The 20466-nt window shown below is 37.0% G+C and overlaps 1 protein-coding gene across 5 annotated transcripts in view; it reads left to right on the forward strand.

Moving 5' to 3' along the window:
- LOC121871068 (SET and MYND domain-containing protein 4-like) overlaps positions 1–19788 on the forward strand; it is a 128070-nt gene extending 108282 nt beyond the window's left edge. For 3 of the 5 annotated variants that reach the window (XM_042373180.1, XM_042373179.1, XM_042373182.1), the window contains 8 exons: positions 1105–1282; positions 4557–4604; positions 9855–9878; positions 10958–11016; positions 11889–12034; positions 12356–12512; positions 16388–16564; positions 18889–19788. In XM_042373180.1, the coding sequence (XP_042229114.1) occupies positions 1105–1282; positions 4557–4604; positions 9855–9878; positions 10958–11016; positions 11889–12034; positions 12356–12512; positions 16388–16564; positions 18889–19098 (999 nt within the window). In that variant the 3' untranslated portion in view covers positions 19099–19788. The remainder of the gene's footprint in view (positions 1–1104; positions 1283–4556; positions 4605–9854; positions 9879–10957; positions 11017–11888; positions 12035–12355; positions 12513–16387; positions 16565–18888) is intronic. The other 2 variants (XM_042373181.1, XM_042373183.1) reach the window with 2 other exon arrangements.
- The last annotated feature ends 678 nt before the right edge of the window (positions 19789–20466 follow it).

A 20466-nucleotide genomic window follows, 5' to 3' on the forward strand; every position in this document is an offset into this window, starting at 1 on the left:
ATAATTATATTAGTGAGAGATTTTACTTGGTACATTTTAAGTTATTGTCATGTTGTTTTTTGTTTTAGTGAAATTTGCAGTTTTATCGTGGGGGTGTTTGTGTTATTGTCAGTGAAGAAGATACTGCAGGGTCTTGTACAGTACAACCAGCTGAGGCATCCTGAATATAAGTACGGTAGTTAAATGATCTCCAGAAGAGACCCCTTATTTGGTTTGGCTTATAAAGTTTATCACTAATATGATCTTCAACCCTTTTGCAGAGGGAAGTTACCCTAAGCTGAATAAAATTGTCTGGCGGTAGCCAGAATAAAATTGCAATTGCGTGAAATGCAGCGAAAGTGTTAGGTAAACATCATAGACCACGTTTGACACAGAAATGTATACTAGAGATGTACATTTTTAAGGATCTGTTGTCTGCAATTTCATATATGTATAATTAATGTCCAAATGATTTACAGTATAAACAAATTTATTACTTTTCTAATTACTCGCTGCATATGGTTTTTCTGGGTCACTTTTTGGTGTTTATATGTTATTCTGGCTGTACTAAGTAGTTAGACATATTAAATTTAATTTCTGAGAGAAAAGGTGTTTTTGACCTATTTTTGAGGTTGAAAATTTTATTTCGCTCATAATGTCAGTACAATATAGGCCGTCCTTGACATGCTGATTAAGGATTTGTCGTTGAAATTTTTATAATTAATTCTGATTATAAAGTGTCCTCATATTCATTTGCATAATTAATTTTCAAAACTTCATAATCTAGGGTACTATTAAGACAATTAATAATCAATATTTCGACCACAGATCCTTAATCAGCGTGTCATGGACGACCTACACTGAGATTTTGAGCAATTTTCAATATTTCGACCACTGATCCTTATCAGTGTGTCGAGGAAAACCTATATTGTACATACTGAAATTTTGAGCAAATATAATTTTTTGCACCCCAAATGCAAGATATTTTCTTAATTAGAAAGAGAATATACAGTACGTAGTGTTAAGAGTGTACCGTACTTGACAGTTTAAGAGACTCAAAGTATTTGGTGTCCTTTGCCAGTGAAACTTCATGGGGTACTTTATGACATTTTGAATACTCTACAGGATACAACCAACAACAAGCAGGTGTATGATCCATCTGACTTCCTTCGTCTGTACCATCTAGTATGTCATAGTCAGTCTCGCACACCTGAAGACTTCTTCCACCGTTGCATCATGATTGTGTTTATGGTGAAAGCACTGAAGAAAACAAAGTATTTTGAAACTAAAGGGTCAGCATCAAGTAAGTATAAAATTGAATGTCTTGCTTAGGAGTTGTTTAGTTCTATTATTCATCATAATATTCACTTTTATAATTTAAAGTTTTCAATTAGAGATTAGAAAAATATTTATTTATTTTGGTTTCTTTTGCTATACTGTACAGTATACCCCTTCATAAAGAAGCAGGGTCCTAACTCCACAGGATTTAGACAAGAAGATATTACTGTATTAAAACCCGAGTACTGTATTCAAGCACAGCAGTTATATCGTTGAGGAAAGATAACCAAGTTTACCGTTCAGTTCCTTCCTAACCTCAAATTATATCTTTTATCTTAAGTATAGAAATATTGACATGTGTGAGGTAACCAGACCAGGTTGAGGAAAAGGGCTATAATTATCTTTTTCTTTTTTTCATTTTAAGTTAAAGTTAATGGAGAAAAACCACTGAATAATTCCCACTGGGTGATACTTGAGGCATAATAAATCTCTCTAAGCTCATTATGAGACATGAAATAGAGGATTGAATTTACTCATTTTATGACTGAGTCTGGACTAAGTAACTCAAGTATTATTCCCCCAAGTCTACTGAGTTGAAACAGGAATTATAGTAATATCTCCATTAGCAGGAATTGAAATTTTCTCGGAAAATCGTTCCAAAAGCTGGAATTTTCCAGAAAATTCAAGCTTTGGGAATGATTTTCCGACGGGCACATTTTCCGGAAAATTCCAAGAAAATTTTTCCGATACCTGGAAAATTCCTGGGATGGGGGAGTTATTTTCCGGGTTTGAGAGATGAATATCAGGTGCATTTTCTGAAAATTCTGAGAAAAATTTTCCGTTACCCGGAAAAGTCCGGGGAAGAGGGATATTTTTCCGGGTTCGAGAGATGATATGTAATGGGCAGTTTCTGGAATTTCTGAGAAAATTTTTCCGTTACCCGGAAAATTACGGCGATGAGGGATTTTTTCCGGCTTTGAGAAATTCGTCTCGTTACCTTGAAATCTTTCATCCCCGGAAGTGCTCTGCACCAATTGTTCCGGCTAACGGGGATATCACTGTATTAAGTTTTATACTTTGAGTTGACTACTTAAGAAATGTGAGGCTACAGTAACAAAATCAACTATCCCAATTTTCTTGTATGTGTAGCCACAAACAGTTCTTTATGAACTTCATGGATGTACAGCAAAAATTCTCTTCCATAGTTTCAGTGCATGTTAATTTGAACAAAACTTATGTGAAATGTATTTTTGTGTGTCATCTTTTTTAGTCCTAGTACTGTACTGTATATCATTTTTGGGTTTGCAGCTGAGTGTGTTCCATGTAGATGCCCCTCCACTCAGCATATTCAAGTCTCTCTCTTTCTATACATTTATCTATTTATATCCGCACTGTCTATTCACTCAACTTCAGACACATCCTTAGACTCTTCCCAGTACTCACTCCCCTTTCATATAACGACTCCCCTTTCATATTGGGACTCATTTCTTGGTATCTGGACCAGTGATGTAGTCCAGATCAAGACTGAGAACACAAAGGAGACCAATTATAATTTTAGACTTTATGGATTATGTGAAGATTAGCCCTACCCCTTTTCCCTGATAGTTTTGGGGTGGTAAAGCTTCAGGCTGGTTAAGCTGGGTGGGGGGAGGGTGTAACTCTTCATGTAAGCACTTGTGGGGCTAATCTTCAGGTAACCCATAAAGAGTGAAATTATGATTGGTCTCCTACGTGTTCTCAATCTCGTCTATATCGCTGGTCTGTGGTCATAGTTCCCTTTCATCAAAACAGTACTGTACTGCACTCTCTTATCTTTTCATTGCTAGCTGTTTCACTTCTGGTGTTATGTATCCTCCTGAATTCTAAATATTTCACTTTTTTCTGACTTTATACCCATAGGTATCAGAACCAGGGGCAGGACAAGTGATCTCACCTCCCCAAAAAGAAAGAGAATTTTTATTTCCAAATATCTCAACAGTATTTTTTGGGGGGGAGTAAACTTGGTTCCAGTTTGGCTGTCTGTTTTCACCTCTACGGGCCTATCCCAAGTTTTTCTTTTAACAGTCTTGGTCACACCAGCAAACAGTCCATTTTTCATTATCTTTTTCTTTGTGTTTATCTCTTTGTGACTTGATCCTCCATTTTTTCTTCTCAAATTTATTATGATACTGATGCCTTGAGTTTTATTCACCCTCTTTGTTGACGAGGGTTATCATGTTTACAACCAGAGTTTTAACAAATATGAGTCACAAAGGACACTGCAGTACAGTGCTTGACGGGAGGTGTGGGGGTAAAATAAACTAATTCCAATACAGTAAGTTAATTTTACCGCCACACCTCCCTGTCAAGCACTGTAGTGTGGTAGCCTTCGTGACTCATATTTTTTAAAACGTTGTAAACATCACAACCCCCGTCAATGGAAGAGGGTGATTAAAACACCCGGTGTAAGACTCTTAGTTGCTTATAATTAGATAATGGTATGTACTGGGTAGTTGCTGCAGAGTAGAAATTTGTAAATATTACATACTAGTTTCTTATTAAATATTGGTACTAAGTTCAAAACAATATGGTATCTATTTATACTCCTGAAGTACCTTTTTTTTTTACCATTATTTGTGTAGTACTGTATACCGGTACCTGTAATTTAAAATTGTTTCACACAAATGACCATCTTTCATATATATTTCTTTAAGCGTGTACTTGAACTTTGCAGTGGTCTGTGTGTCATGGCCTTTCAGATTCTGTTCTTAACAAGTCTCAGTAACTTCTGTATTTTCTATACTAATACTGTAATTGATATTTCATTCAATTACATTTGTAAAGTATAAGAATTTAAGTTTTTTTCTTCTTCAAATTACAGTGAAACCTTGCTAATTCAGTTTAACTCCTACAATACTTGGTTTCCATATAATAAACCTAGATACCCCATCTGGTTAACAAAATGTTAATTTTTTTTTTTTTTATGGAAAAGCTAGATAATGATGTCTAAAATAATATGAAATGGTTAGAAAGTGGCAACTCAACTCTCAGGTTGGCTGAATCGTACATATTGTTGTATAGCGTCTCCGTTTACATGGGAATTGGCCTCGGCCTTGGAAATCTAACGTTGTCACAATCTCCTATTCGGCCGGATGACATATCACACTCGGCATTTATTTAACACCACTTAATTTAGTTTTTTCACTCTTTTTATACTAGACTCGTGATTATATAATATTGTTTAGGGAGGTGAATAAAAAATGGAATTGACACATAAATTTTATTTTTTTTTGTTTACTTACATGTGGCAATTCTAAAAGGCACGTGGAGGTCAGTGACGCCTCGTGCTGCACAGCTAACATGCTGCGGTGAGTTTCAGACATCACTTACATAAAAAACATAAATTTACATAATTCTACACTTTGTTTTAATATTTATTGTACTCAAACATGTATATATTATTCAATGAGGCACTTTTTAGGAGTAGGCACTTGACATATGCTATTGGGTAAGAAACAAATTTATACAGTACAGTATAGTACAGTACAATTTTTACCACATATGTGCTGTCACAATCCCACCACTACACCCAGAAATAATAAACAAATATATCTATTTACACTATTTATAATGTCTTTCCTGTGCTCTAGTACTTTTGAAGGGTGTGGTGTTGTTGGAAGCAGGCACAGAGCAACCTCGTAGTGAGCACACTGGTAGCAAGTGCTTCTGCATGCTCTGGCATGGATTTCACTTGTACAGCATACTGTACTTGACATTCTTTCTGGGAAGATTGCTTTTCCTCCGTGGATTGAGTTATTGAAGGGAAGTGTCCTGACAGTGCCACACGCACCTGTCATGTGCTGGTGCAGGTACTCAAAGAGCCTAGAGCTGGAATACCAATTATCCAAATAAGGAATGTGACCCCTATCCGGGTGTCGCTCAAATAGCATCTGTACTACCTTCCCAGACAATCCAAGGGGTCCTGTCTTATCCACTCCCATCGAACTGGTTACAGTAATATATCCTGAATATATCCAGTTGCACAGGACCAATATGATCCCGTTTTGAGGGTATATACTGCCTGAAGGATAAGTTGTCTCACCACAGCATTGAACTCTTTTCAATGCAGGTCTTTTGGAAGGAGTAAAAGGTCTCCTTGAACTTGACCCTCAAGTAATCAAACACATCATGGACCTCTTCATTTTGTCAGCATTCTATGTAAGAAATCCTTCTTTGTTGTCAAAGAATGTAAGGATTGTAGAATGTTCGTAAATTGGTTCACTGACATTACCTGGTTGAAGATGGTAGCATAAATGGGATAAGTTACACTCCCTCTAACTGTTCTTTTCAATAACCCATCAACATTGCCAGAGCTAGGAATGAGTACATTTCACAAACGTCCAATGATGTTCGCTGGAGTTAACAAGAGTGGGGCAACAGCACCATGCCAACCAACAAAAAGACATTTTATGTGATAGTCTGGTCCACTAGGTACTGAACAAGGTCGAGAGTAAAGAAAAGCTGGAAAAAACTTACTTCCCTGCTGTCATTCTTCATTAAGTCAGTCTGCACTCCTGATGCACTCCTGATGTTGTCAAAGGCATGGAGAGAAGGCACAAAAGTATCACCATTAATCCACTGCCAGTCTTCATCAGGCACTGTGGCAGCAGTATGGTGACCATGGCCTCGTCCTTGTCTGCGGTGAGCAAAGGCACATCTTTGTAGAAGTCCTGTGGGGTGGCATGGTTGACGTGTGTGGTAAGAGGCAGGCAGCGGTGTGGTGGATCTGGAAAGAGACCTGGGGGTTGCCAAGGAAGAGTTCAGGGAAGGTGCAGCATTAGCAGGCTCACCCTGTGTGAGGGGGAGGTAGACATATTTCTGTCTGGAGTGGTTAATACATACGGGGATGGATGCCAGACTCTTCAACATGCTTATGTATTGTTCTAGGGCCTATAGAAATTAGCAGAATTTTTTTAATTTTCAAGGACATAGATAATCACCCTAAACGTGGGTGTTCCTTACAGTAGCAGACGTCAATGTACGCCCCAAACCATGTAAGGGTGATGAAATGCTGTACAGTATACATTCTTTTGTAATCATTTGTCAAAGTATTTTACAAATTTGGACGTTAAAAGTCTTTGTTTTATTATATTACAGTACTTGCATAATTCATTTACATATGTAGACCTAATACAGTATAGAACTGTATCCCTAGGTTGAGAATCAGTAATGCAGTATATAGTATTGTAAAACAAGAAGTAATGTAGTAATCATATGTAAAATTTTCTTAGTATAGAATTGAAAATTCAAGCAACTGTAACATACCTGTACATGAACAAAAATGCCATAGGTGAACAATAGAAAGATCAAGAAACAGTACAGTGAAAATTGCCACTCTAACCACCTGTGTACTGCACTGTACTGTACTGCACTGCACTGCACTGCACTGCACTGCACTGTACTGTACTGTACTGTACTTATCACACTTTCATAATCCATCCACTCAGACTTATTTATATAGTGATATATTGATTATAGTACCCACATGTACAATGCAGAGGTTCTGATCACCATTTTTGATCCTAAGGCAACTTCCAGCACTGTTCAATCAGACTACAGTATATGTAAATAATGAAAGTGATTGTTGTTGAATCCAGGAAAGAATTGATCCTGAAACTCTTTCTTTATGATTGGATCCATAGCTTAGTGATGTGAGTAATGTGCTTATGACTAATCATGAATCAGTGTGCCTCTCATTACAAGCAGGGTCTTAGAAAATTAAAACAATCAAGCAAAGGTTTTCCTCATAGAGAATAGAGGACCTGTAGGCTTGCAGGTGTGACACCAGCATATGACTGGACACCTCAATTCTGTGCAGCCCCAAAATGCTTCACTGTAACTATCTTAATCTATTCCTTGCGGCCTCTGGGTGAATGTGACTGTAAGAACACACCTTGGAAGAAATCTATGTAACTTTTTGTAAAACATCATGAGAACAAACTGACCAAATTAGTTGACTGAATTACAAAAATCATGGAGAGAGGCAGATAACCCCTAACCAACTAATCAAGGTTCGTTTGGTTCTTTTATCTTTCACAAATGGTTTGATGGTGTAATCTCACAGGCAACAAGCTCCCATTCGTAAAGAACACTTAATGCTGTGCACTTTATAATATACAGTACTCTATAAAGTGATTCTAAACAAGTACAGCTTTGTACAGCATTTTCTTGTATCCCCAACCTGTTTCTGTAATAAGAAGTAGTGTATAGTTTGTTTGTTTTTTAATAAAATGTAGTAAATGAACCTGAACACATCTGGGCAGGTGTCTTTCACCATTATTGTAAAACTTTTGAATAACTATATAGCAAGTTGATGTTGGGGTTTGACAAGAGTTTATAAACTCACCAATCCATCAAACTATTCCAACCTCTTTTATTTATGAAAGCTTGAGGTTGTTTAAGGGATCACTGTACAGTGCTTCACTACATGTTTAACAGTATTATGTACTTGCAAAAGAATCACAAACTTGTCCTAAATGATGAGGGTCTTGCACTTACTCTTTTGTCTGCGAGTTGAAGTACTTTCAAGGCACCTTTTGGATGAAGTACTTTCAAGGCACCTGTTGGATAAAGTACTTCAAGGCACCTGTTGGATGAGAGAGGTAAAGTACTGTACAGTACAGGGTATATAAATACAAGAAGAAAGATGTCTGATATACATTCATTCATTGTAAGATATGGAACAAGGCTGGTACAGTGTACTGTGTACAGTACCAAAACTGACCAGCAGATAACTGATCAAATCTGCTCTCTTTTGAACATTCTGCAAAGTACTTTGCCTGCTGGTCAATAAATCGGAAATTTCCACATTGATTGTACAGGTATATGAATCATTAATACATGCAGTCCCTGATTTATGAAAGGGATCCATTCCTGAAAAACTTTTCATATAGTATTGGTTTTCAGTAAAATGGATCCCATTTTCCCACAGACTCCCATTATAAAAGCTGTGATACATAAAGTACCGTATGCAGTACTTTATACAAGAAAAAAGCCTTCCCTAAAATGTCTTAAAATGCTACAAAACATGTCTTTACTGAAAATTTTTGGTGTACATAATGATTATTAGCCAATAATAAAAAAAATTATGTTCACACAGCACAGTAGTTATCTTATGCTTACAAGAAATTGTAGAGCTTTAAACTTAGGGAGAAACTGCGCCTCTAGTTGTGATGTACTGTGAGACTGCGAGGTCTAGCCAAGACATACCAACAATAAGTCTAGTCCACTGTACATATATATGTACATTTTGATATGTTTTATTTTCACTCCATTTGATTTTCGATGAAATTTTATCTGAAGAAGAAGTGCTCAACTTATCTGTCTAAAAATTAATTATTTCCATTGACATCACATCAGACTCTGAGATACTAAACACATCAGTGTTCCCAGAGTGGATATATCTTGAGTCGCCCCTTGCCACTGCTTCACGTAGCAATCTTGTGAGCCATGATAACTAAATCACTACATGTATTTTATTTTTAGCTTAGTTAAACACTCTGAAAACAATTCAGTACAATACAGTAATACCCCGCTTTATGCGGTTTCACTTTCCGCGATTTCACATTTACGCGGTACCTCGCCAGAACCGGACTTTCACTTTACGCGGTGCATCTACTCATATACTAGGGAAGCGGCGTGGGCAGGATGCGCACAAGGTCGCCCAGTCATCAAAACATTACCGAGTTCTTCACCTGCCACCCACCACAGCCGGCCCAAGTCAGTGATAGTGAGAATATGGACTTATATGGACTTTGAGGTGTTTGACAAAGAGGCCCTGCAAGCCTATGTGGTGGATAGTGATACAATTGATACAAGTGATACAGGTGAGGGCCAATAATCTGCCCTCTGCCTCTGAACCAACCCCCCATCCAGTGTGCCCAGCCATCTTTTCTACTAATGTAAGTGTTAAAAAACCTAAAATTATTGATATTTCTCTTAATTATTAATTGTGTGTGCATACTATCATAAAATTAAGATGTAATTTTTACTACAACGTAGGTATTGTGTCTGAAAAAGTGGAGTTTGGGGGTCGGCCCGGTCTCTATTGGAATTACTCCCATATGTTCTGTTGTTCACTTTACGCGGTTTTCACTTTCCGCTGTACCCCATGGGTTCAATTGACCGCGTAAATCGGGGTACTACTGTACTGTATGGTGGTTTTAGTTTAATTGATTTTAAGAGCTGACCATGTCCTGTATGGTAAACCCTGAGATGCCTGTGTCAATGCCTCAGCATCTTCTGATGCTGCAAAAAAATAACAAAATGAACAACCAAAGTTCTCAACTTCTGATTTTTCTTACGTAAATTGGAACCTGGGACAAAAACTTTTGTAAGCACAGAATTTTTCTAAACCAGATCATTATGATTGGGGACTACCTAATTCATATTAGTAAGGTTTCACCGTACCTTTTATGAGAAAATTCTATCACACTTAAGTAAGGTTAAACTTATATTTCTTGTTGTGTCTCATTCCTGTAGGTAGCCAGTTTTTTATTTCAACAGACTACAATATCTAAAGAATGATAACTAAATTATATTTTGTCCTCTTGAAACAGCATATCCCCTGTTTAAGGATAAAGGTTGGTAACCCTTTTTAGCTTATTATGCTACATGCACTGGTTTAATTCTTCTTTCTTATCAGCTCTACCCTGCACTGAATCTTGTAGATGGCTTTACGTAAATTGTAAATACTAGGTAGGGTGCTCAAACTTGCCTATATGACATATGCACCAGCACAGTATTTCTACATTGGCAGTATCTGGTAGTAAATCTTTAGGTGTCTCCTTACTGTATTTCTCCTGTGGAATACTCAGAGGGATTACATACATACAAATTTGGGCCTTGTGTCAAAGATAAGGGTATCCTGAAGGCATTATCTTGTCTGTCAGTCCATCAACAATTTTGTGTTCTCTCTATAACTGGTTATCTTATTTCCTTGAAACTTGCTATGCTGTTATAATATTGCCTAAGGTTATGCCACAAGCAGAAGTCATGACTGCATGCTCAAGGTCTAGATCAAATTTCAAATCCAACACTGGGACTGAACATTAACGTGTCTGCTCTATAACTTCACAACCAATTAACATATTGCAACAAAATTTCCTCTGCTTTTATATCATCTCCTAAGGATGTGTTGGGTATAAAAGTCATGAGTACTGGCTCAAAGTCAGATGCTGCTGGGGAACAAATTTATGTCTACTCAGTAACGTCACAACCAAGTTACTGTACTGTAGATATTTTAGTGATTTTTTTTTTTTTTTAATTCTTAAGGATATGTCATGTGTGAAATTCTTGACTATGTCTCCTAGGTACTGTACGTGTTCTCCAATATTTACACATCCTGGGGGTCTTATGATGATGTCACTTTTTTTTTAATTCTTGAATATAATTGCTTCTGTAAAATGCTTTATAATGTACAAATAAGTGAATGTACTGTACTAAACTAATATCTGTAATTATCATAGTTCTTATAAATGCACTTTTCAAAATTAACTTGTATATAAAATGTGTTATAATTGGTGTCTTATAATTGTCTTATTTTTTCAAATGTCATTAGACCTGTAATACTAGATTGAATTTATAGGTAGATTTGAAATGATAAAATAATATAAAAAGGATATTTTTGGTTTGTTGATAATGTGCATTGTCTTTCCCTTAGGTGATAAGATCACTGATACAGAAGCCTTTGTGGGAAGCCTTCTGCTGAGGTTCCTTCAGGTCAGTAGAGCAGCTAAAAGTAACTCAGAAATCTCTCTTTCTCTTACTCTACACTTCCAGTATGGTACTTTCCAGTATGAATTGTATACAGTACAGTACTGTACTCAAAATGGTACTTCTTGGTGAATAGCTGAATGATCATTGTACACTACTCTCAATACCAAGCTGCCCTCTTAGCTTTGAACATGGCCTCCTGTCTTTCAGTGTCACATTTCACATCCACTTTGCCATTCTAGTTTCAGCTTGCTCAATTTTATTTATGGCATCTACTTCAGCTGCCCATGTTTCACTGTCATACAACATCACATTTCTCACATCAGTTGCAAAAGGAAGGTCCTCTTGCCAACAATGAAGGCAGCACCTCCTAAACTACCTCCAGCCACCACTGGCACTGATCATGTCACCTGGGTAAAAGAACCTATCAACACAGTCCTGGGACACACCCCTAATGTCAGCAGCATCCTACGGTCCACCATCTACTCTCCTGCACTTCTTATGTGCCCACCTTCCACACTCATTGCACATTTTTGAGTTGTTGCCAACATTTTTTCTTACAGACAGCACGTGCCCAATTTCCACTTTTACCACAGGTCCCTACCCACTTGACAGAAAAAGAAGTACAGTACACTGTTGAGTGTAGCTGTAGATGGTGGTACAACTCTTTATTTTTTGGATTAGCTTTCTGCCTTGTGGATGGGGGTAACCCACTAGTTAATGAAAGATATGAATCAGGGGATCATTTCTGTACTTATCTAGCACTCTGCATCAGCAGGAAAAAATTCCAGGGAACACTGAAACACAAGGATGATACCACATCCTTTTAGATGATCTTTGAAAGACTTTGATCTCAGTATGACTTTGTACTCTTTCAGATAGTGCAGTTCAATGCCCACGAGGTCTCTGAGTTTGTATTAGCTGCACCAAAGTGTTTTGATGGATCCAAGAATGAATCTCTGGGTGCAGCCATTTATCCAACTCTTGCCCTCTTCAACCACTCCTGCCACAGTGCACAAGTCAGGTAAGTATTGGTTTGTATAAAGGATACTATTTTTTACCACATAAATAGGAGAGAGAAAGAAAAAATGTGTATATGTATATACATATGTGTTATTATCATTCTCACCATTTTACAGCCATTTTCCAAGTTTGTCTGGGTTACCAGTTTTGTTTGTATTTGTGTTGGATGAATATTTAAGAGCACACCCAGTAAGTTCCGTTGAAAAAATGGTCTGTATGTAATTATGTCTTCATTGATAATCCATTACTATAGATAACTATATTCTTATGATAAAAGCCTCAAAACTTTTTACCCTGCTCTTAACAAATACTGAATTTCCAGACTCTTCAGTGGCAACCAGGTTATCACAAAGACAATCAGACAGATCCGTAAGGGTGATCTTATCCCAGAAAATTACGGCCAGAGTTTCACATCCAAAATCAAAAGCGAGCGGAAAGCGGAGTTGGCAGATAGATATTGGTTTGAATGCAATTGTGAGGTAAGTTAGAGTTGTTGGAAACAAGTAAAAAATTAAGATACAGTAAAGGAAAACATAGGGGTTTCGTCTGAATTAAAAATAAATGATGTTACAGAATGCAAAGAACTTAAATTGTAAGCTCTGCCCCCATATGCATAAAAAATGGAACACAAATAACATAATATGTCCACTGTTGATGGCCACCGTCTCTACAGCTAACTTGCACTTATGGTGGCTGTTGTTTTGGGGTTAAGAAATTAGTGAGAAAGGGAGAATGATTGTAATGTTTTGTAATACATTTGATTTATAAAAGTTTAGTTTGGTTTAAGGGACTCGATACATATTCTAAAGGTGTTGAAGAGAAACATTGTACAGTATGTAATAAAGAAGTCACATAATGATCTTGGTCTGTTGTAAGGGTACAGTACAGTATTACCCAAGAATAACTGTCAATTAACACTATCATCTTGCAATCCTCCACCTGGTTTGGTTCACAATTGTAGATCCTTCACTGTATATCTGTACAGTATCTCTTATTCCCATTTATTTTTCCTGCTTATTTTCCTCATCTTTCTTACTCCTTTGTGTTTACTTGTTGAGTTAACCATCACCTGTATCAACAGTCATATTTTTATGTATTTTATCAATTCAAAGAATTGGAAGAGGGAATTATAGCAAACTGTTATGTGTGGGGGGTTGGGTGGGGGCGCAGTCATGGGTGGTTGGGCAAGCGGGTGTGTGTGCTGTGTGGATATACAGTAATGTACAGTATTTCCTATGAATCTCCTTTACAGTTGATAATAAGAAAAGAAGTACGTATTTAATTTTCTGCATGTTTATGTAATTTACAGTGATGATCCTCTTCTACAGGATAGACCATTTAGTGGAACCATAGGGAGTACAGTAATAGAATGTGAATCACATTTAATTATATTTTCAACAAGTTTGTCAGTGCACTTTTGTAACCCGGTTGTCCGTTGGCACTGTGCCGTTAGTTATCTGTTACAAGTCAAGAACAAATTTAAAAGTTGAACACAATGCCCGGTACAGTAATTGAAGCTCATTTTAAAATGACAGTCGCACCTCTATACATGGGACTTCATTACACCGGAAATCACCTTTTTTTAATCTCTGAGGTACTCTGGACCGCTGCTCTATTTACCAGAAATATTTTTAAAAGTGGAAAATTCAGCATCAGTTCAGACAGTTTGTGTGTTTGTATGTGCGGTTGAACATCTGTTTGTGGGTGTTGCATGGCACACTGCACATGTCTCAGTCGAGTCCTGCCTTCAATGCACTGAACCTTGCTACCTACACTCATTTACATGAACTTTTTATGTAGAGTAATTTTGTATTTAATGGGGATACTTGAGGGTTTTAAGAAATGGGTAAAATTATGTAGAATACCTGTTTTAAGAAATACTGTACGTTATCAGATATTCTGTAGGTCTAACTAGATCTACTAAGTATAAGAGGTAAGACACTTTATACGTTGACAGGCTGAGTGTTGCTGCATTTGCCAGGTTTATACATGTACAGTATAGTTTTCATTTACGTGGTCAATTGAACCGGTGGAGGTCCGTGTAAAACGTGAAACGCATAAACGAAATAACAGAACATATGGGATTATAATTAAAATAGAGACTGGGCCGACCCCCGAACTACACTTTTTCCGACACAATAGTACGTACGTTGTAGTAAAAATATCATCTTAATTTTATGATGGTATTCACACAATTAATATTTAAGAGAAATATCAATAATATTAGGTTTTTTAACACTTACGTTAGTAGAAAAGATGGCTGGTATGGGGGGTTGGTTCCGAGGCAGAGGGAAGATTATTGACCCTCACCTGTAATAATTGTATCACTATCCACCACAGAGGCTTGCAGGGCCTCTTTGTCAAACCCGTCAAAGTCCATATCCTCACTATCTCTATCACTGACTTGGGCCGGCTGTGGTGGGTGGCGGGTGAAGAACTCGGTAATGTTTTGTTGACTGGGCGACCTTGTGCGCACCCTGCCCGCGCTGCTTCCCACGTAAATGATGGAATGAACCGTGTAAATAAAAATTGTCTGTCTGGCAAGGTGCCCCGTAAATGACCAAACGCGTAAACCAAATCCGCGTAAATCGAGACTATACTATTGATTCAACATTATATTCTCATATGATCAGCCTCTTTTAATGAATGATTCATCATAATTAATATAACATCTTCAATAATAGCAAAAATACAATATACAATTTGTAATTTGACTTGAAAATAGAAGGATAAACTGTATCAGAAGATATTCACTCAGTTTACAACAGGATCATTATAACATACTGCATAGTATTTGACATGGAAATAAATTCCTAACAACATTATTTATTACCTTTGAGTGGCATGTAATGGCTCGATTTGGCTACTTGTGCACTCAGACAACTGATTAATGAATAAACCAGGGAATATGCAGATGCATAATACTGTACAGTGAACCCTCACTTTACGCGGATAATTCAACCCACGGCGGCCCGCGTAAAGTGAACAACATAACATTCGGGATTAATTGAAATAGAGACCGGGCTTACCCCCAAACTCCACTTTTTCAGACACAATACCTACATTGTAGTAAAAATAACTTCTTAATTTTATGATGGTATGCACACACAATTAATAATTAAGAGAAATTCAATAATATTAGGTTTTTTAACACTTACATTAGTAGAAAAGATGGCTGGGCACACGGGGATGGGGGGTTGGTTCCGAGGCAGAGGGCAGATTATTGGCCCTCACCTGTATCACTTGTATCAATTGTATCACTATCCACCACAGAGGCTTGCAGGGCCTCTGTGTCAAACCCCTCAAAGTCCATATAAGTCCATATCCTCACTATCACTGACTTGGGCCGGCTGTGGTGGGTGGCGGGTGAAGAACTCGGTAATGTTTTGATGACTGGGCGACCTTGTGCGCACCCTGCTCGCGCCGCTCTCCGCGTAAAGGGGTACACGCATCGCGGAATGTGAGCATTCCGGTTTCGGCAGGGTACCGCGTAAACGCGGAATGTGGGACCGCGTAAAGCGAGGGTTGACTGTATACTAAATTACAATATTATTTATTATGTGCTGATAAATACTCTATGGTATTATTGACTAAGTGCTTAAGACAGTTGTTGTGTTTAGCATGAGAGATGGAGAGTGCTGTTAACATGGTGAAGGAACTACGATAATCAGCTTTTCGTGCTTTGTAAACAAGAGATCAGGAATTTATTACGGCAGTGATTTCTATGGGGTGGGATTTTTTCATGAAAGTTGATTATTTTACAAGAATGTTATATCAACCCAAATGAACCTAAATAATATGGGAGCACCCCTCCTGTCTGGTTTTCTTTTGTCACTATATATTTTTATTAATTAAAAAAAATATATGTACTGTACAGTACAGTGAACCCTTCGAAGATCTGGACTGAAAGGGGTGGACCACCTGTCCAGAAAAGCCGATTGTCTGGATTTTCTGGCAATTAATAGATGATATAAGAAACACCAAAAATACAGTACTATTGTATTGATAAGCAATTTACCATGTATAAACCATGCATTTACCTATGATAACATAATAAGAAACATTGTATTAATACTGGAGTGAATGAAATATTCCCACAAACAACAATTGTCAACTCTGTTTATGTTTCCCACCTCCTGGGGCACCTGTGCCCAAGCAACTGATGGGGCAAGCAGTGCGCACGGGCCTAAAAAATTTTTTGCTCTGGTTTGGGATGTTTCTCAGGGAAACTTCTAGGAGGCTTCTTAGTCCATAACCCCCAAATGTTTTGTCCGTATCTTCCAAAATCCGGATTTCCCTAGTCCGGATCTTCGAGGGTTTACTGTATATTACTTGTGATTTTCAACCCCCACAGGCATGTCAGAAGGACTGGCCAATGTACAAGGATATGACCAATTCAGTGTTAACATTCAAGTGTCACAAATGCCAAGGCCCCCTTCCAGTCAACACTGAAAACCTCTTGATTCCATTCTTCAAGTGTGAGAGGTGTGGTGACCAAACTAACATTTTATCTTCGCTGAAAAACCTACAGGTATGTTTTAACAGTGTTCAACTTATAAATTTGAATGAGTTTCAGGCAAGATTTTATCATGAACCTCATAAATGTGTACAAGTTTTCTCAAAATAACATTAAAACTTGTATAATATGTGTTGTGTAACACTTTTGATATAATCTCTTAAATTTTTTGATGGATGAGGACATCCATCCTGAAAACAAAGCAGCCTTGAGCAGTTTTCAGTAGTTTTGATTGATTGATTTTGGGTGTAAAAATTGGTGCAATACACATTTTTTCAGCAATGCCATTTTGAATTATTGCATGATAGAGTTTATTCCAAGATGTTTCCAGTCCTTAGATAATTACAGTACATGTACTGTATACTGTAATTTAATTTGATAATATCTGCCATACTCCTTTTGACAGAGACTAATAAAATTGTCATATAGGTGATCTGACATATAACTACAGTACTGTACAGTATTTGACTTCCATGGCAACTGGGTTGAGTCATGTTTTTGAGCTGGATATAAGAAATTAAATTTAAAATCTATACTCTGAATCAACAGTGCAGTTACAGGAAACTCTGATTTTTCAATTACTGTATGTGTGTATGAATATAAAGATGGTGTATTATCCATTAGAGTACACGATTACACACACAGTGAATCAGGAATATGAAGAAATACTGTACTACTGGAAACTGAAGGTGTGTAGTGAGCAACACATGGCTATATATTATCATGTAGTCATGAACCATCAGTGTCAAAGTTGCCACAGATGACTGCAGGGCTGTGGGGATTGAAGAGTTTTGTTGGGAATTAAATGAAAGTAAAGTTTGTTTCAGTAACTTAAAATTTGTTTGTGGAAACATATGATGGATATAGTTTTAGTTTAAGTCAATTTTAAGAGGCTTATTAAAATTTGGAAAGTTTTGTGATTTATTCCAAATTTCAACATTAATAATATATTTTTTTAATTCAATCAAAATTAAAGACGAGGCTGTTAAATTCGTAACCTGTAAATCCATACGTGAATTGTCTTATCATGTTAATACTGTACAGTATCAACATTTTTTAAATAATAATTTATAGATTAAAAGAATTATTTGGGATTATTTGTAATAGTGAAATTTTTGAAAATACAGTCGACCCTCGTTAATTCGGACCCCTTTAATCCGGATTTCGGATAAATCGGACGAAATCTGAACAGTCCATATCAAATTTCTGGTTCTGGGATTGTCCCAGTTGCAATTGGGGTTGCAATTTCAAATTCTGTGTCACTACTAAGAAATAACAAAGTCCCTGGTACACTCTAAGATTAAGAGAAAACGGACGACTCAGGCGTCCTGAAGTGAGAGAAAACGGACTCCTATGACGGGGCACTCAAATAAAGAGACATGGCTACATGTTTTGTGGACTACCCACTGTACAGTATCCTTTTCATCACTTTGTAATAAACCTCGTTATGCCTATGTGTTTCTGATAATTATCATAACATTATATATTTATATATTTAGCGGTTGTACAAACACAAGGCCTCACACATGCCATTCAGACTGACAGACTTGACAAGTTTTACCAACCATAAAGACAGTTGAAGCTTTAAACATCACTCACAATGGATCTTGAATATTCCAACTGTAATCAGACATACCTAAGTTGCCTCAACAATTGCAACCCCAGTTGCAATATCAAATTCTGTGTCACTACTAAGATATAACAGTCTCTGGTGCACTCTAAGATTAAGAGAAAACGGACGACTCAGGAGTGCTGAAGTGAGAGAAAATGGACTTCTATGACGGGGCACTCAAATAAACATACACATAGCTGTATAATGCAATATTAACCCCTAAATCGGTTAATTCGGACAATCGGCTAAAACGGACACCCTTCCCCCCTATTAGTCCGTTTTAACGAGGGTCGACTGTATGTCATAACTTGATATGACTTTATAGTTTGGGAGAGAGAGAGGAACAGCACGTTTTTCCCCAGAGTGTCGTGTACAGGACGTGTGTATTTACCCCAGACCGGGCCCAGAGAGCCGGCCTTCTCACTAAAAGGAAATACTATACAGTATGTATATATAGAGGTATATATATGCTGTAAGTACGTCCTGTGCACGACAGACTCAGGACAAACGAGCAGTAAATGTAAAAAGTATGTAACTGATAACAGGTAAACAAGTAAAACTGTAAATAACTGTACAGTATCTATGATTTTTTTTCTTGAATGTAGATTCAAAGTTTTGGTGCCCTCCACTATATTTACAATGATAAATGTGGCCTAGAGCCTACAAAAGGTTGGGAACCACTGAGTTAGGCTAATGACCAATTCTTGGTTACTCTTGTCTCTTTCAGAATACTGAGCAGACCTTCAAGGGAGCATGTAAAGAAATGGAACTTTTCAATCTGGAAAAAGCAGATAACCTGCTGGTAGAGAATTTGAAGCAGCTAGAATCCTGCCTTTACGCACCATACAGGGACTATCACCTCACACAGGAAGCATATATGCGCGTCTGTCTCTGCCAAGGAAACAACAAGGTTAAGTCACTTAAAACTGAGGAATAAGTGAGGTAGCATAATTCTGTTAGGGATTAGAGAATTTAGGAATTCCAAAAATACACGTGATTAAATTGTTGATTGTATGTATACATAATGCAGTGTTCATAGATTACATGAATGGAATTACTTCTGTATTGTATTTATTATTCTGAAAGCAGCTATATAATGTATGTAATTCAGAATGAAAAGATGAATTTTTAGATAATTAATGTACATGTAAATTGTGTGTCTGATGCTGAATTTTTCTCACACGAAAAATTAAAGTTACCGTAAGTAGACATGCTTTGCTGAATGCTTGCTATAAATGTATATACTAAGATATTAGTCATCAGTATGAATAACTCCTATTACTGCACTTTCCAGCTTGGTTCCTCCTCTCTGACTGACTTGTAGATACTACCCAAGCATGTATCTGTTTTTTAGAGGCATAAAACATTAGGTAGGGAAGTTCATAATAATACTCAGGCATAGATATGCTCACCAGGGGCATAAAAAATTGGGAATTGATATCACTTTCCAAGAATATTGTTTATGCATTCATCAGAGGCATAAACTGTAGAAATTAATAATAGTATGCAAACATGTACATTATATTGTATAGGTTCAACAAAGGCATAGAAACTAGACAAATTAATAGCACTTCAGTACCCAAGCATAGGTGTGTCCATTAAAGAGGCAGGAAGGGGGGAGAAAAAAGAAGTAAAGGAATATAATCTTAAAACAACAGGATGAATATGGTGAATTGAGATACTGTGTGCATATCACTTTCTCTGGAGTAGTGCAGTATACTTACATAGTGTACTTAAGTGTAGTACTATACCTTCACAGATTGAATTTGTTATCATTATTTTAATATCCTGCATATCCTGTTGCTGCATGTAAACTGGTATGAAATAAGAAGATAATCTAATATTTAGCCTTATGGAATATGTGTAACAGTGGTAGTTTATATTCACTCAGCAAAATGTGCACATACATCCTATAACATACTATACCTCCTATGCTTTTAGAATTTATGTAATGGTAAAATTTCTTTGAATGAATAAATCATGATATACAGGTAGTACCTTTTTTTTTTATAGCTGAGTATTGTTGTTGTGTATTTAAAACAAAAGACTTCCATATAATTAAGGTAGAATGAAGATAAACTGTGGATCATTTTTAGGTACTGTATTTTACTTTGAATCAGTGTGGAGGCTAAATAATCACTTTGTATACCGTGTATGGTATTGGTATGCAAGTTGTGGATATGAGCAAGTAAATATAGATCCTGGACGTCTCAACATTTTCTGTTGCTTTCCACACTTGTTTTGCACTACTCTTGCCCCCCCCCCTCCCCCCCCAACTTTATTTTATGGAGCAGCAAATTTCGTT

The sequence above is a fragment of the Homarus americanus genome, unplaced genomic scaffold (assembly GCF_018991925.1).
Source record: "Homarus americanus isolate GMGI-L3 unplaced genomic scaffold, GMGI_Hamer_2.0 scaffold52512, whole genome shotgun sequence".
Classification (NCBI taxonomy): Eukaryota; Metazoa; Arthropoda; class Malacostraca; order Decapoda; family Nephropidae; genus Homarus; species Homarus americanus.